The 17,689-nt window shown below is 39.8% G+C and overlaps 1 protein-coding gene across 12 annotated transcripts in view; it reads right to left on the reverse strand.

Moving 5' to 3' along the window:
• The window catches only part of ACACA (acetyl-CoA carboxylase alpha), a 277,855-nt gene that overhangs the window by 108,182 nt on the left and 151,984 nt on the right, over positions 1-17,689 (reverse strand). For all 12 annotated transcript variants that reach the window (XM_073797821.1, XM_073797819.1, XM_073797818.1 and 9 more), the window contains 2 exons: positions 5,387-5,656; positions 194-291 (listed from right to left, as the gene is read on the reverse strand). In XM_073797821.1, the coding sequence (XP_073653922.1) occupies positions 194-291; positions 5,387-5,656 (368 nt within the window). The remainder of the gene's footprint in view (positions 1-193; positions 292-5,386; positions 5,657-17,689) is intronic.

Here is a 17,689-nt window from a genome sequence, read left to right on the forward strand (position 1 = left end):
AAACCTTAATCAATAATAAGGTCTTTCAGCTAGTAAGTGGTACAGCTGAGATACAAACCTAAGGCTTCGAGATTACTCAACAAGCAATCTTCACTGCTCTTCAAGGTCATGATCAGCAGGACAGTGAGAAAAAAATGATCATATTCTCCTTTCTTTAATCCACAGCCAAATTATTCTGATACATAATACCTACCTGGATTCTCCTTCATCCTCCACGTGTTCACAATGGACAGAGTTGAGAGCACTGACTCTCTTATAATCTTGAGGGGTCAGATATAAATATTTGTATCCCTGTGGGAAACACAAATAGTTTTCAACTCATTATTTGCCATCACCACAGAAGACCCAGCAAGGCATGCATAATGCAGCTTCTTCCAAAGCTGGCTTTAAATCTCCAAATCGTGTCTCAGAGTTACTGTCTCATAGAATACTACCATAGACAGTTCTTTGAAAGACGGAAGTGCCTATTTCTGCAGTCACTGACTGTGTCCTTGAAACAAGATATCTTGTAGCTACAACTCCAGGTATACTCCACTCATTTCCTTTTCATCAAGGTTAAAGGGTCATTCTCTAATCTTTACTGACACCTCTATTAAAGATATCAACACAAAATTAAAGAATTATATGAATTACTATCCTTCATTTTCTCAAATCCATAGTACCGTCAACATATAGACGGGTCAAGCATAATTGAGAGCATCACAAAACTAGGCTATTCAATCTTAAAATCAGAAGTCTATGCAGTGCTAATGATCAGTAATCACTGAGCTCATACCTTTTGCTTTTCTAAATAAACAAATTCTAATCCCTATGTACATTAAAAAATTATACTAACACTTCATAACTGACTTATTTTTATACATTCATATACACACTCACATAGAAACTAGTTATTTAATATGTGTGTTCACCTTAAGTGAATCAGTCACTCAGAAAAAAAAAAAAAAAGGAAGCAGAGAAAAACTTTTAAAATACTATGAGAAATTATGTCCACCATTTAACTGAATTTGTCCCACAGGGAGCACAACATGCCAGAGACATGAATTTGAATTTGCCACTGATTTTGCCTGACTTATGACAAGAATGCCCCGTAGCACTGAGTGTCAGTAGTATGTCTGTCAGCACATATTTACTGAGTGCCTATTATGTGCAAGATACTGTTTAAGACACAGAACAAACAGAAAGGAAGAAAACAGGCAAAAATTCCTGGCCTTGTACAACTCATCTTCTAGTAGGTGAGTCAGAAAATACACAAAATAAATAAGTTAAGCATACAGTGTTAATGGGAATAATGTTTAAGGAAAAAATAAAATAGAGGAAGGAGACAGGAGAGTTGGCAGAGTTGAACTTTTAGAAGAATAGCCGGGGAAGGCTTTAATGAAAATGTCATTTGAGCCAAGACCTGAAGAGCTGAGGAAATGAGACATGAGGATATTTGGGGGAAAAGCATTCAGGCAGAAGGAACCACAAGTGTGAAGCTGCTGAGTGTGTCCAGCAGGCTCAAGAAACAGTGAAAAGGCTGGTAGAGCCACAGTGTGGAATCAGGTGGGAGCAGCAAGAGAACAAGGACGGAGTGGTACTGGAAGGCCAATCTAGGGAGGGCCTTGCAGGTAACTATATGGTTCCTGGCCCTCACTTGAGTGAGCTGGGAAGCCTTTAAAGGGTTTGTTTTTTTTTTAAGATATATATATATATTTTAATGAATTTATTTATTTATTTTTGGCTGTGTTGGGTCTTCGTTTCTGTGCGAGGGCTTTCTCTAGTTGCGGTGAGCAAGGGCCACTCTTCATCGCCGTGCGCGGGCCTCTCACCGTCGCGGCCTTCTCTTGTTGCGGAGCACAGGCTCCAGACGCGCAGGCTCAGTAGCTGTGGTGCAAGGGCTTAGTTGCTCCACGGCATGTGGGATTTTCCCAGACCAGGGATCGAACCCATGTCCCCTGAATTGGCAGGCAGATTCTCAACCACTGCGCCACCAGGGAAGCCCTTTAAAGGGTTTTAATCAGAGGTAAGTTTTGAGTTGTGATCTGATTTACATTTAACTGGGTCATTCCATTTTCTGTTGAGAGTAGACTTTGGGTAGGGGTAGGGGCAAGGCCAGAAGCAGGAATGTCAATTAGCAAACAATGCAATAAATGCAGTAAGAGGTGGCAGGGACTTGGACTACTGTGTAGCAGTGGAAGTGCTCAGAGATGGTTGGATTCTGGATATATTTTGAAGGTCAGGATGTACACATGAGTTATTGACAGAGAGGAAGTGGGATATGAGAAAGAGAGGTCAAGGATAACTCCAAGGTCTTTTACTTAAATGAGGAATAGAGGTATCATTTATTGAGACAGAGAATATTGTGGGAAGAACAGATTTAAGGAAGAAGATTAGAAGCTATGTTTAGGCAGATGTGCAGGTAGAGATGTTGAGTCTGGATACATGAATCTGAAGTTCAGGGGCAGGATATAAATTTGGAAGTTTATCAGTTTATAGATGGAATTTAAAGCTTTAAGACTGGATCACCAAGGGAAGGTGAATATAGAAAAGAGGAGAGGTCCAGGGACCAAGCCCTAAAACACCTTTTTGTTTTCCTTCTTATCTCACCTTCCATACAAGCTATCCTGCCACAGCACCAGGTGAGAGGCATTGGGCCCTGTGGGGTTGCGGCTGGGGAGTCCTAGACTTCTTGGTCCTGCCACAGCCTCTGTGGCACTGACATGTGTCTCCATTCACATTTTTTTTTATAATTTAAAAAAATTGAGATAAAATTCACATAACATAATACCGGCCATTTTAAAGCGTACAGTTCAGTAGTTTTTAGTATATTCAGATGCTGTGTAACCACCACCGCTATCTAATTCCAGGATATTTCCATCACCCCCAAAAGAAATACTGTATTTATTAGAGGTCACCAACAATTCCCATATACTTTTAAAATGAATTTTACTGAAGCATAATTTACGTGCAATAAAATCCATCAGTTTTAAGTGTTGTAGTTTGATGAGTTCTGACAAATGTATACACTTGTGTGTAATCGCCACCACAAGCAAAATATAGAATATTTCCATCATCCCCTGACACTCTTACATTTAAAGATGTAAAAGGCAGCAAAGGAAACTGAGAAAGAGTGGCTGGTGGGGGGCGGGGGGTAAAAAGGAGACTGTAGGTTCCTGGAAACCAAGAGGAGAAAGTATTTCAAGGATGAAGCAGTAACCAACCACATGGAATACTGCTGAAATGTCAAATAGGTGAGATTCAGATTTTAACAATATGGAATCAATGGTGACCTTGACAAAAGCAGCTCTGATGGAATGGTGAGGGTGCAAGGGGGACTGATATGGGTTCCAGAGGGGATGGGAGGGAGAAGAGTATCTGGAAACAGCAAGAAGAGAAACTCTTTTAAGAAGTCTTGCTGTAAAGGGAAGGAAAAAATGGGTAGGGTTAGTGACTGGAGGGGTAAGTGTCTGTGTGCTAAAAAAGGAGTATATTTAATAGAGAGGGAAAAAGTGATGAGGTAAGAAAGAAGGGGAAGAAGTTTTTTTTTTTTTTTTTTTTTTTTTTTTTGCGGTACACGGGCCTCTCACTGTTGTGGCCTCTCCCGTTGCAGAGCACAGGCTCCGGATGCACAGGCTCAGGGGCCATGGCTCACGGGCCCAGCCGCTCCACGGCACGTGGGATCTTCCCGGACCGGGGCACGAACCCGTGTCCCCTGCCTCGGCAGGCGGACTCTCAACCACTGCGCCACCAGGAAAGCCCAGGGGGAGAAGTTTTGATCTACATCCTTAAGTTGGCAATAAGGAAAAGGGTCAAGCATAGCGGGATTGGCCTTAGATAGAAGCAGGGACCGTTCATCAAAGTACAGGAGAGAAGGCGGAGAATAAGAGCACAGATGCAGATATACAGGAGCTCGTGGAGGCTCTCTTCTAATTGCTTCCATTTTCTCAGTGAATTGGGAAGCAACATCATCAGCTAAGAGTGAGGATGAAGGAAGAGGGTGTTGGAGGTTTGAGGAGAGAGATGTCAAACTGTCAATCAGGAGGTTGGTAAGCTTGAATTTAAAGACCAGTCAACAGCACTGTGTATTTTTCTCCATCAGTGTTCAGCTATGCAGGTGAGGGAAAAGGAGTAGATGGAGAGAGTTGGATTTAAACAAGGTTTCTGTACAGACACGGAGTAAGCGGAATGAAGAGAAAAAGCAAAGAAATTGAAGGCATGGGAAAGGTAGTGATTACGATCATTAGCCTATGGTAGACTTTGGATTTAAGGCTGGATAGGAATAAAATGAGTATGTAAGGAGGGAGTGAAGAGCAGAAGAAAGGTGGCAGGATCAATAGTTGTAGGTCTTGGTGAGTGCAAAGGATTATTGGACTTGGGGTACTAAAGAGAGTGAGCTGGAAAGATAGGACAGAGAAATGGCAAAGGAAGGGATGCTTGAAGTTGACATTATGGGGAATGAGAGGCTGATCTGGGATGTAGGATAGGACCACTGGGGGAGAGGAAGTCAAGGATCCAAGAGGCTAGATAATGGGATGAATCATCTATGTATATATAGCAATCGTCAAGAATGATAACAGGACTAGTAGTACTGGAGGGAGTGACAATGTGCCAGCAACTAAAAGATGCAAAGAAGAGGGAGTGGCCAAAGGGTAGGGAACACTATAATAAGGAGCAGTGATGGTGCGGCACAGTCTGATGCCATGAGATTCAAAGACAGGGGTTTTCAGTGAGAAGGGAGGGAAAAGGGTCTGGAAGTAGCAGTGAGGCACTAGCAAGAAGCTATTTTCCTCCAGGCTCAGTGGTACAAGGGAAAGAGAAACCAGTCACCATTTAAGAGGGCTACAGGGGAAGAAGAGTCTTCAGAGGACAGGCAGGTTTCAAGTAGAGCAAGATTAGAGAACAATCAGAGAAGAAGCTGAGGATATGAGAGATTTTGCTGATGACTGACCATAAGTCTTGGAAGCCAAAGGAGAATAATTTAAAGGTATATATTTTGGGCTTCCCTGGTGGTGCAGTGGTTAAGAATCCACCTGTCAACGCAGGGGACATGGGTTCGAGCCCTGCTCCAGGAAGATCCCTCATGCCACGGAGCAACTAAGCCCGTGAGCCACAACTACTGAGCCCACGCGCCACAACTACAGAAGCCCGTGTGCCTAGAACCTGTGCTCTGCAACAAGAGAAGCCACCACAATGAGAAGCCCACGCAGCACAATGAAGAGTAGCCCCTGCTCGCCACAACCAGAGAAAGCCCACGCGCAGCAACGAAGACCCAATGCAGCCAAAAATAAATAAATAAATAAATAAAAACAAAAAAAACTTCTACCTCTCTCTACACACGTACACACACACACGCGCGCGCACACCCGTATGGTAACTTGAAGTATTATCTTTTCTTAGTCTGTACCTTGTAAGGATCCTCAGGATCTACCCAGGCTACGTGAAACATGTGACGAATTTCCTCTGCCAGTCCAATTCTTGCTCCACTGTTGGCTGCTACATAGATGCGTGGGATGCCCTCTGCCCTGGCAAGCTCAGAAGCTCTGAGAAACAGCAAATCCTCCTGGGGGCCAAAGGACCCAATTCGGTATGTGATATCATTGCCAATAACAATGATATCTCGGCCTTCTGGATATTCTGGACTTTTAAGGGTCATTTTCCAAGCTACCATGCCAATCTGCAAAGGCATAAACAAACAAACAAATAAATACAAGCTTCTTACATGCAGAATTATTTTTCAGGTTACTTGAAGATATCAGACTGCACGTAGACACAACCTGCAGGTAAAGATATGCATTGCTAAAGAGCCCAGCTCCCTGCGGGAAACTAGAACAAATATTCTAGCATACTTCTCTAAGATTATGTTGAGAATAGCTGGTTTACTGTATATGTATTTCACAGTTGTCTCAATTTCTTCTTTGGGTCTGTTCGAAGAAGATGGAAAAACCAAAGTCTAAATGCACTCAGGCTATGTGTGGAAGAATACTGGGGCACTGGGAATTAAATCCGGGATGCCCTACCTTACTACCCTATCTACTAAGATATCGCTTGTGAGATTCTTTCCAAGAAATCTTTAACACACAGGAGAACAGAAAGAGGACTACCTCTCATGGACTATACAACTTTTACAACCCTGGGTCCTTTTATTGTCCTCTAATATTTGACAGAAATAATAGCAACATTCTTTACAGGCTTGCTTCAGGTATCTTCCATTTCTGCAAGAATTTGCTGTAGCTCAACACTGCATCCTTGTGACCATCTCTTGCTGATTTCTCCCAACACTAGAAAACCAAAGGATGCAAGTAACCAACCTCTTGCTGCACTATGATATATATAAATCTCTGCGCACTGTTCAGTAGCATCTGGCCAGCCACACAAATAAATGATACTGACTTAATAGGCAGGGGTGACATGTCTCTTCCCAAACCCTCACAGCCCTCTCCTCTTTTAATCCCCTTCTGTATGAGAACTAGTCACTCCTTCTACTTGTTTGTTCGCTAGTGCCCTTTCTTTTCTACTCACTCATTCCCCAGTTAACGGCTGTTTTTCATGTCTGCCTGTCTGTTTCCCTATACCTAGATAAGTAATGCTTTCCGTTCTTTTTTTTTCCTGTTTCTTTCTGTCTCCCCCGCTTCCCACCACCACCACTCGCCCCCAAACACAAAGCCTACCAGACGAGCATTCCTGGTCCTGCCTAATGGAGCCCAGCCACATCTGCAGCCTTGGTCCCTCATCCCTGGGCTGCTGCATATCACCTCATTGCGGAGCCAGCCACCAAGAAGGGCCATGAACAGATGTAAATAGCAGCATCCCTGGAAAGCCACATGCATCACCCAGACTCAACCGGGCCAGTGATCATAAGCTCTGAGTACACATTTCTCAATCCAATTGCACATCCACTGTAATCAGGCTGGTTGAAGCTTTCCACACAGCTATTTGTGATTCTCAGCATTAAGAAATATATATATATGAAACACCTACAGATAAATATAAGCTATTTAATATATACCACTGGCCAAATACAAATCAAAATCGATATAATACATAGAAAAAAAATCCAGTCACCTTCTGAGGTAAGGCAGTTTTACTCTATCTGCTCATTAAAGACAGAGAAAAGGAAGAAGAAACAGATCATCCAAAAAACAGCACAGAGAAACTCCAAATATCAGGATAATTTTGGTCATAGTTTTTAAGAAGCTGATCAATATGGTGCCCACGTGGGGAAAAATATTTTAACTGCCTTCTCACGTGGCCCTCTAATCCAGCATCGCTTTTGTTTTTCAGGAAGGAAAAGCTATTTCCTCTAAATGCACTTGTAGTTAGGAAGATTGGGCTCTACACCAAATTTTATGACATATTAACTTTAGCCACCTAGGCCAGAGTAGCTTAGATACAAGCCCAGAAGAATCTACTTTAGCATTTGCATGCGAATGCAAACACTGTGTCTATGTGGCACTGGGCAAGCAAATAACACTCTTATCTTTTGCTATTACCTGGGGACTCTGTGTCACTTGGGCAGTCAGTTCAGCAATTGGCCAGGTCATCATGCTTGCAATATTGACTTCTAATTATTAGTAGTACTTTTTAAAAAATTAATTAATGAATTTATTTTTGTCTGCGATCGGTCTTCGTTGCTGTGCGCAGGCTTTCTCTAGTTGCAGGGAGCGGGGGCTACTCTTGCGGTAAGCGGGCTTCTCATTGCGGTGGCTTCTCTTGTTCCGGAGCACGGGCTCTAGACGCATGGGCTTCAGTAGTTGTGGCTCGTGGGCTCTAGAGTGCAGGCTCAGTAGTCGTGATGCATGGGCTTAGTTGCTCCGTGGCATGTGGGATCTTCCCGGACCAGGGCTCGAACCCATGTCCCTGCATTGGCAGGCGGATCCTTAACCACTGTGTCACCAGGGAAGTCCCTTGACTTCTAATTAGGTGTCAACACAGCAGCACCAAGAACACACTACTCTTAATGCCTTTCTAAAATGTGTCCCTTATCAACTGTCCCCCTCCCCACTTAAAAAGTACCAGTACAGAATGGAGGGTGTTGTGTGAGTCTTGGTACAGTGAGATTCCTCATTGGAAGAGATTAAGTTTTGAATAAGCACAATGGATAAATCTCTAAGGAAGAATCTGTTGCTCAATTTATATTAAAAATTAGATTTTACTGCTAATCAAATGACGGGATACATAATGGTGAACATGGGCTTGAGAGTCAAACAAACTTGGATCCACATCTAAGCCCTACCACTTATTAACTGTGTGACCTTGGGAAATTCACTTAACTTTATCGAGCTTCAATGCCCCCACATACAAAATTAAGAAAATATTACCTATGGGATTGATGAAAAACTATTAGAAGAAGTAATCTATTATATTAACTCTAACATACAAAGTTTGCCTTTGTCTCTCCTCTCAACCTATCCAAATCTCACCCGTTCCATAAAGGTGCATTCAAATTCCATTTCCTCAGAAAAGCTTCCCCTAGTCTAAAGTGACTCCTTTCTTCTGATCACCTACTAAGACCTTCATATAGAGAATTCATTTGATAATTAATCACATATGGCCTAGGACAGCTTTTAGCTTGCCAGCTTGAACCATCATATCATCTATTCCAGTGCATAGCAGGACTCCTACACATTTCTACACATAATATGGGAGTAATAAATACTTGCTGGTTCCACGGTCATTTCATTTTTTAAATGATAAGTGGAAAATAGTCAACACCAAAGGCTTAGAACATCGTGCATGACTTATCTCTAGGGATCACAGAATAACAGTACTAAATATCATTAAAATATTTTATTTTTAAAAAATAATAAGAATAATAGCTACCATTAATTGCACACTTATAACATGCTGTACTGTACTATAAATGTTAATAAATACTGATAATAGTTAGGAGGTTAAGCTGGAAAATCTGCCTGTCTTGGTTCAAATTTCAGCTTTATATGAGCTGTATAGCCTTGGACAAGTCACTTAACCTTAACCTTAACCTCAATTTTTCCGATTATACAATGGGGATAACAACATCTTTCTGGAGGGATTGTTGAGAGGAACACCACATTAAATTAGTACAGAGCCTGGCATATAAAAGTCCTCCAATAGTAGCTATTATTATTATTAATTTTAAAAACAGCTGTTATTATTGCCATGAGAAAACCAAGGCACAGAGGACTTAAGTAACTTGTCCTATACCGAGTGTGAATGATTTATTCTTTAAAGTATGATTCACATAATTTCATTTACTAGAGAAATTAAGGAAGTATTTCCAGACTACTGCCACTGCACTTAGCTGAAACAATATGGAAACATGAACATCAATTATAACACAAACATAAATGTCATTGACACCTAAAGGCAATGTGGTACCCTGGATCGGATCCTGGAGCAGAAAAAGGTCATTAGTAGAGATATTGGTGAAATCCAAAACAAAGTCTGTATTTTATTTAACAGTATGGTATTATACCAATGTTAATTTCTTAGTTTTTATAATTATAACATGGTTATATAACGGAATAATGTTAGGGGAAGCTGGGTGAAGGTTAATGGAGGTTAAATGGGAACTCTGTATGATTTTTGTAACTCTTCTGTAAATCTAACATTATTTTAAGATAAAAAGCTGAAAAAATAAATGTCATGATAAAAACTTTTTTAGAGGGAGTATATTGACTAGTGATGTCATTGTTCGTGTTCTGTTCAGCCTTATAAAATGGTGGCTATGAAGACTATGAACAGTATTTTAAAATGCCCATGATGTAATGCTAAATTTAAAGAAGCAGGATAACAAAATTGCATGCATACCATAATAACTCTGAGAGGCAAAACGGTGTGGTAGTCAAGGGCACAGACTCAGAAACTATATTCTACAAATCTGAATCTAATGTAGTCTGACTCTGACAGAATAGAGGTTCAGTCAGTTTTCTAGCCACACAACCTTAGGTAAGTTAGTAACCTCTATATGCCTGAGTTTCCTCATCAGTAAAATGGGGTAATAATAACCTATTGTATTAAGTCTGCTGTGAAGACTAAATACATGTTAAATCTTATAGTAAGTGTTGCAACACACACACACATGCATACACACACTATCTCTATCTAAAAGCTTGTTGGGGGCTGGGGGGAAGGGAAATAAAGAAACATAGCAAAATGGGATGATAATTATTTAGGATGATGGGACTGTGAATTTTTTCCCCATTTTCCAAATTTCTTTAATATGTTTATGCCTTCATAACTTAAAAATTTTATAAATTAAAAAGGGAGGGCTTCCCTGGTGGCGCAGTGGTTGAGAGTCTGCCTGCCGATACAGGGGACACGGGTTCGTGCCCCGGTCTGGGAAGATCCCACATGCCGCGGAGCGGCTGGGCCCGTGAGCCATGGCTGAGCCTACGCGTCCGGAGCCTGTGCTCCGCAACGGGAGAGGCCACAACAGTGAGAGGCCCGCATACCACAAAAAAAAATTAAAAAATAAATAAATAAAAAGGGAGAAAAAACTACCAAATACTTCTTCACTAGGTAACAGGTACATGGGAGCTTATATTATTATCTCTAGTGCACATTTGAACATTTTCACAGTGAAAAAAAAAATTTTAAGGAGAAAAAAAAAATCTCACCAACCCAACATATTTCTCATGTTTTAGAGGAACTGACTCTAAGTTTTAGTTATACTACAACAGATCACATCTATATAAAATTTAAAGAGAGGAATAAACATATGAAAACTTAAAATCAAGACTCACCTTAAAGGGAGAAGAGTCTCAAGAACTGTCTTAGTCTGTTGGGGCTATCATTTCCTTTTTTAAAAAGAAATGCTCTGCAATGATGTGGTATAATGTAAACATATGTATATATAGGTTTATACAATATTAATATCTCTACCTTAGAAGTACTGCCTCAGTGTTTTTCTGGTCTGATAGTTAAATACATATTTATACTTTTAAAGTCAATATTTGTACAATAGACAAGAACAGTGCCTATCAGCTAAATACATATTTAGGACTGTACCACATGTACTCCAAACATGTACTAAAATCAAAAGCTTATATTTATACAGAGCCTTTCATCTTGAAGGGGGCTAAAGAGCTTTACAAACATGTACATAAAAGGACATTTGCACTGATAGGCAGGCAAGATATCAATTCACCCGCTCCCCTATTTCTTCCAGCAGTCTGGGGTAGGAACACATGGTGTCAACAGATGCAGGTCTGTAACAGCTGCAAAGACATGTAACACAATAATCCACTATACCCAGTCACGGAAAGAGGGCTTGCAACTTGAGAACAGCAACTGCTCTCCTCCAGTGCAGAAGCACCACGGCCATTGCCAGCTTTGTGTTTTTAAATTATTCTCTACCAAACTCAACTAATCACCTGACAAAATTGAATTTGATACTGGAAATGGTTTCTGAATGCAAAGTACTTTGTCTGATGATGAAAACTAGTTTGAAAAACGCTTTCCTCTGCCCTTGTTAGATTTAGGGAAAAAAAAAGGGGGTCACAACATTCAGGAGAAATGGTTCAAAATATTCTATCTAAGAATAGCTTTGTCTCAGAGGATTGGGTCATTACTTCAGAAGACAGTCATATTTTCCTCCCATTTAATTAGGACACCGTAAGTTTTTCAGTCAAATTACTTTATATGGATGGGGTCTATCTATATTATACATACAATGGAGGTTTTATATTGAAAATTCTGCAATCACTATATAAAAGCATACACAAGTGTGACAATGTGATCAGGAATATGACATTCACTGACTTCACCTAAGCCAAGCTGCCCTGTATGTTAACTTAAAAATAACAACCGAAGGAAATTCCATCACTGGATCCTCTTGTTTCAGCTTCTCTCTCCCTCCAACGTTTCTATGCAATAAAACCTAGTGAAAATGACACTCCAGGACTAAGGGCTAAGGAAGCAACAAAGTGAGCACATGTAGCCTGAAAGGGGCTTGTCAGAGTGGCTGGGTTTATGGTCTAACGAGTGTCAGACTCGGGCTTTTGGTCCCTGGCAATGCCACTGACTTCTTCCCTGACCACTGTCTTGCCGAGAGAGGCATGGACTAACCAGGTGGTTCTAGGGACTTACCGCCAATTATAGTTTCATTAATATAGCCATAAATCAGTTTTTAAAATATCTAATTTCAGATTATTTTTGATAACAGAGCATTCCAATTAGCAGGCTTCTTAGGTGTAGGATTATCCACCTAAACTAATTACCTTAAAGTGAGAAAGGGAAGAGGTTCAAAAGAGTTACCGTGAATAAGTTAAGGATCAGCAGAAATAAACATTTGTTTTCCTTATACAAGTTCTAAGGAAGAAGATATTTCTTTGGCCACAGTCTGATCCTGGAATAAACACGCGCAAGCAAGGGAGGAGGGGATGGGGCGGAGAAGGCAAGCAGAAGAGAACAGTCTTATTTAACTGTTTTTATGTGGGTAAAATGATTTGTGCTACAGTATTTCCATAAGAAGTGGGACCATTATTTTCCTGTAGAAACACATTTGGTTTGAAAAGTATCACTGGACAGGACGTGAAAATCAAACCGAATGAATTATTCACAACCTCCGATCAGAGGTGATCATTATTTCTGATGCTCCAAACAGTGATTAGGATTCTGCCCTGAGATGTCATTTTCTCGCTGAGTAACACCAGTGATACAGAAAGGCATTATCTATCTATTCATATGTGTATTTTTTCTCCTGGGAGGACCTCGGTTTAATGTTACTATAACAGATAATAAAAACATGATAATATTAACATTTATTCTGATGACGCCCATAAATGCCATTAGTCTGACACAAAGTGTCAACACTAATCATGACCCCAAATTAACACCAAAATTGACATCAACATTAATTGTACTATCAGTGTGAATAGAAGGTACAAGTGTACATATGCACATGTATACACCTGCACTTTCCAAAGCTGCTGCTACCACAAAGTAAAACAACAATATTTAAGCTCAATAAAGAAATCTGAAGGGAAAGCTAAGGGGCACAACAGGACAGGAATTTGTTGTCAAGGATGTAAGAAGCATTCAAGTCTAGCTATGCCGTGGGAAGTAGAAAGGGAGTATCTTTGCCACAGCTGCCTTTCTTGTATCTCCACACTTTGAGTTCATCGGTAATAATATCTTTCTATATGGACCCAAACACAGGTTAGACTGTGGTTGAGATGTCGAAGCTTTATTTATTTTCCATGCTGAAAGTCTAAAAGTTGAGTGTTTCTGGCAAAGCCTCCAGTAGCTATCGTGCTACTACTGCTAATGCTGGGAAGATGACTATCCGACAAGGCTCTGGGGCAGAAATATAAAGAATCCTAGAACGTTAGAGCCGAAACAGACCCAGGCAGCATCTGCATCATGAAGATGAAAACACTAAGATCCAGAGAGAAGAAATATGAACTCGAGTTCCTTTTCAGACAGATAACAAAATGCTACCTTTCCCCCTTCCTTTTGTATGTTGGATGGAATACTTCACTTTTAATTAGATACTATCAAAAAATAATTACAATTTTAACTTATATTAGAACCTCGTGGGAAAAAAAATACATCATGAAATATTAGAAAATACTGTATAGGTCTTAAAAGGTGTATTTTTAAACCATAAGGCAATGCAATATTTGACTTAATTTGTGCCATTCAGAAAAAACATGCTGAAAAAATGTCAATGCCTTCCATGTTGTATTATCTTCTGGATATCATGTTCCGTTGCCTAGTGTCGTGTGAGCACATAAAGGAGCTGGAAACAATTTTCTTAACAGCTGAAAAAGTCTTTTTTTCATGCTTGGATAATTCAAAAATGGCTGAACAAACTTACCTCAACCCTACTAAAAAGCGATAAAAGGATAAGAAAAGTATCATTTTTAGAGCAAAAAATTTTCTTCCCAAAGGTAATTCTTTGAAAATGTTACCAAAGATTAGAAATAGTAATTTTAAACAGGGGAATTGTTTCTTCCTGTACTATTTATATGCTTGAAACCACAGTAATTTTACACATGTACACACAATGCTTTAACAAACATACCAATTTTTAAAAACACATGCAATGGAGCACATACAAGCCAGTGGTATTTGAGAAATGGGGTGCCGGAGTGACTGGTTGATAGGGAAATTAACCAAGCTGGCCTACCACAGTTCAGAAAGCCTCCCCCATTAATCATGTAAACGAATGTTGAACTCTGATGCTCCACGCTACACTTCATCCTCTGGTGTCATCTGTTGCTGTCCTGATGTTCATTATTGCCTCTGGTTGGAGCTGTAAAATTTCTTGACATAGGGTACTATATCACACCCTTTTTCTGTAAAATCTTAAAAATTAAGATGTATGAAAATGCTGGCAAGTTCATCCTTTTGTTTAAAGGCTAACTTTAAGGACTTACTTTTGAAAGGCACTGAGGAGCCCTCCGCAAGTGCTGCTTTGGTTGGCCAAGGGATGCATTAGGATTTTCAAGGTCAGTCAAGCTCATTGGGCCTTGGTTTGCTACTAATGAAATAAGTCAAAATCAACTAATCGACCCGATGAGAACTCTCCAGCTCCAATAACAGACATTAAGAAGGAATTTGAAGAAAAATATATACATCCCAGAAGAACAGTGTTAGGAATTCATTAGAAGTAATTCCACGGCAGCAAGACCTAGCTTTCAAAAGTAGCCTCAATATTTTTCTAATGAGGGACTCAACTTTGGTTCTGAAGATCATTTCAGACAAAGACTTGTAGCCAAACACACTCACTAAGAATGAGGCTAAAAGAAGAAAAGTGCACAATAATTTTAAATAAAACGATCTTACCATGTATTCCGTAATATGTCTTTTTCTGTACTTGAAATTCCTATCTTGCTAGGCTAAGAAGATTCAAAATTGGTTTTTTAAAGTCCTTGATGAAAAATAAGGTAAGTGCAAATTATGAATGTCTATATATAATCAGTGGAATGTGATACTTTTCTGCCGAGGATCTCAAAGCACTTAGAAACATTCTCCCATCTTCAGGGACAGATTGGTGGCAAGGACCATTAGTCTCTTTTTATAACTTGAACAGTCAGTGCACAGACCATGATCCTGTTTTTCAGATCTGCTTTTCTTGGGTCTATTTCACAGCTCACCTTCAGCATGCTACAATACAAATATGCCTCTTTTCCAACACACATCTAAAGACTGATATGGACTCAATTTCCACACCCAGCATGAAAAGGTAAACTGATTTCAAAAGAACGAAACAAAAGCACAGTAAAATACATCTAAATTAGCTTCCCATTCATGGAGCTATTCTGAGGTTAAATCGAGTAAAACAATAGGCAAAAGCCTAATGTTAAACTAGAAAAATATTTGGGTTTTGTTCGCATGAGAAATGGTCAACCCTTTCCTTACTCAACTCAAGCCCACAAACGCTCTCTCCAGTCAGTTTCAAAGCATCATGGATGGCACTAGAATTTAAGTCCAGGATAGCCCAAGCAATTCCTTTGAGAGTATGGAAAATGTCAACCAAGTGAATTAAGACAGAGGGTTATGGTGGTTTTTCTAAAATAAGAGGTCCTTTGGGTTAAGAGGTCCAGCCTAAGAACTGTCAAAATAGATCTACTAATTAATTTCTTCCAATCTTTCAGGCTTACATAAGCTTACCAACCTCCTTTCCCTATCCAACTCCTAAATTTTATTTTTGTTTTTATACTCAAATTAGAGATTTCAAAGGATTATAGCAAAAATAAGTGAGACGCAGTGTCAAAATGGTAAGATTTATTTAAGCTAGTCAATAGATGCAGGGATATTTGTCATATCACTCCATATTTTTCTATAAGTTTGAAATATTTTATAATAAAAAAGTTAAAGAGATAGTTCCCTCGTGGAACTGGACAACAGTACCTTGCCAACAATTAGACGACAGTTAAATACAGGCAAGGCTGAGCAGTTCTAGAACTGAATTCTGAATCCCCACCATTTCATCCCCCAGAACATAAAGCAGAACTGAAACCAAGATACCAGTCATAACTGCAGCTAGCCTTCGAAATTTAATTTACACTACTTATGTCCCTCCTCGATCATCCTCTTTCTAAAAAATGTTTCCTGTAAAAATGTGCAATCATGATGTAAGATTCAACAGATCTCTACCCAAAGGGTTAGGAGAGCAATTGCACGTTGTGGGAACACTAGGCAAAGCCTACCATACCAACTGAAAAAAAAAGGGAAGGATACTGCTGGATTTGCCTCACCAAACAGGGCAATTCAAGAGGCTTATCTGAAGGCTAGGCTGCTGAGAAGGAAAAACCCTGACACCTAGTGCCCATCTTAAAAAACGAAGTCTTGGAGCCACTACAATTTTAAGCCTGGCAGTGTGTGTGGAGGTGATCATCAAATTGCATTCAATCTGGAACATACTTAACTCTCCGAAAAATTTTAAGGAAAAAAATGTAATGCCATGCAAGAATTCCAGTCTCTAACTACCAATCCTTTTTGGAGTACACATCCTAAACCTAATTATTATATCTGCTTCTAGACACAGCATCTTCTCATCGCAGATTTTCATTACAACAGGAGCAATGAGAGGGAATGGATAGACTCATATTGTTAAAAAGCCCATGTTCTGAAACAGCAAGGAAAACAGGGTCCTCATTTCTATCCACACTAATTTTGCTATAAAAGATGCCTGTCTATCGTATCTTTCAGCATTGCCCAATTTGGAGATTCATCATCTAGTTCACAGAGCAGTTAAAGGAAATATAATAAAAGAATGCTAATAACATTTCAGAATATATAAGAACACAGTCTCAAGAAGGCCAGTGCTTTCTTTGTCCTACCAGGCAAAGTTAAGTTGTTCTCCGTCAAGTCGGTTACAGACGTTGGCTTGATCTTAGCCTGAGCCTTTTAATAACAGGATTTGGTGCGAAAAGCAGCTACATTGGATTGTGAACTGTTACTCAAAGTGTTCCCACCTACAATTACAGCTTCCACCAAATGATCAAAACAGGTTAGCGAACTGGCAGGAAAATGAAAACAATTCCCCCCAAATTGAGAAGCGGTGAAAGTAGAACTGTTGGTTAGCTGCGCTTCTTCTATATCCAGGCTCAACAGCATACATTCATCTAGCTGTGTATTTACATACAGTGCCCATCACAGGAGCATGAAATCAGTTTAGTCTACGTTGCAATCACATTTTCCTCAATTTTCATCTTTACTTGAAATGATTAAAAAGAAAAATCCTAGACAACTTATCTTTGGAGCTATTTGCAAGGAGCGCAGTTCACAGATTTGGTGTACATCTTTTTTATTCCTACTCTAAATTCATACTAAATGCAATGCCATTCAAATCTGACAATGAGAAAAATGTGTTCTCCTATACCTTTCATCACACATAAGGTGGCATTCCTTCAGTTACATCTCTCTCAGTGGGGAAGGGACAACTAGGAAAATAGAAAGGAGAGAGTAGCTAACATCACATCAGAAAAGCTCTCTTTTGCCGGCTTTTAACTCGGCCACAATGTTCAAAATGCAGGTCACATCTCTGCTGAAACAGCCAATATTCTTCCTCAAATGGCAAACAAGTTACCTAAAACTAAATGGAACTGAACTGTTCCAAGTCCTCGTCCCATCACCTTTTTACCTATTTACTGTCCTGGAAAAAAAATCGGGAAGAAAGACTGGTTACCCACACAGCCGATGGTATGATAAGTGCAGGCTTTCTGCCTTTGATTACGGGGAGAAGCATCTCAATTCACGGGGAAACTCTGCAGGA

The sequence above is a fragment of the Tursiops truncatus genome, chromosome 20 (assembly GCF_011762595.2).
Source record: "Tursiops truncatus isolate mTurTru1 chromosome 20, mTurTru1.mat.Y, whole genome shotgun sequence".
NCBI lineage: Eukaryota > Metazoa > Chordata > Mammalia > Artiodactyla > Delphinidae > Tursiops > Tursiops truncatus.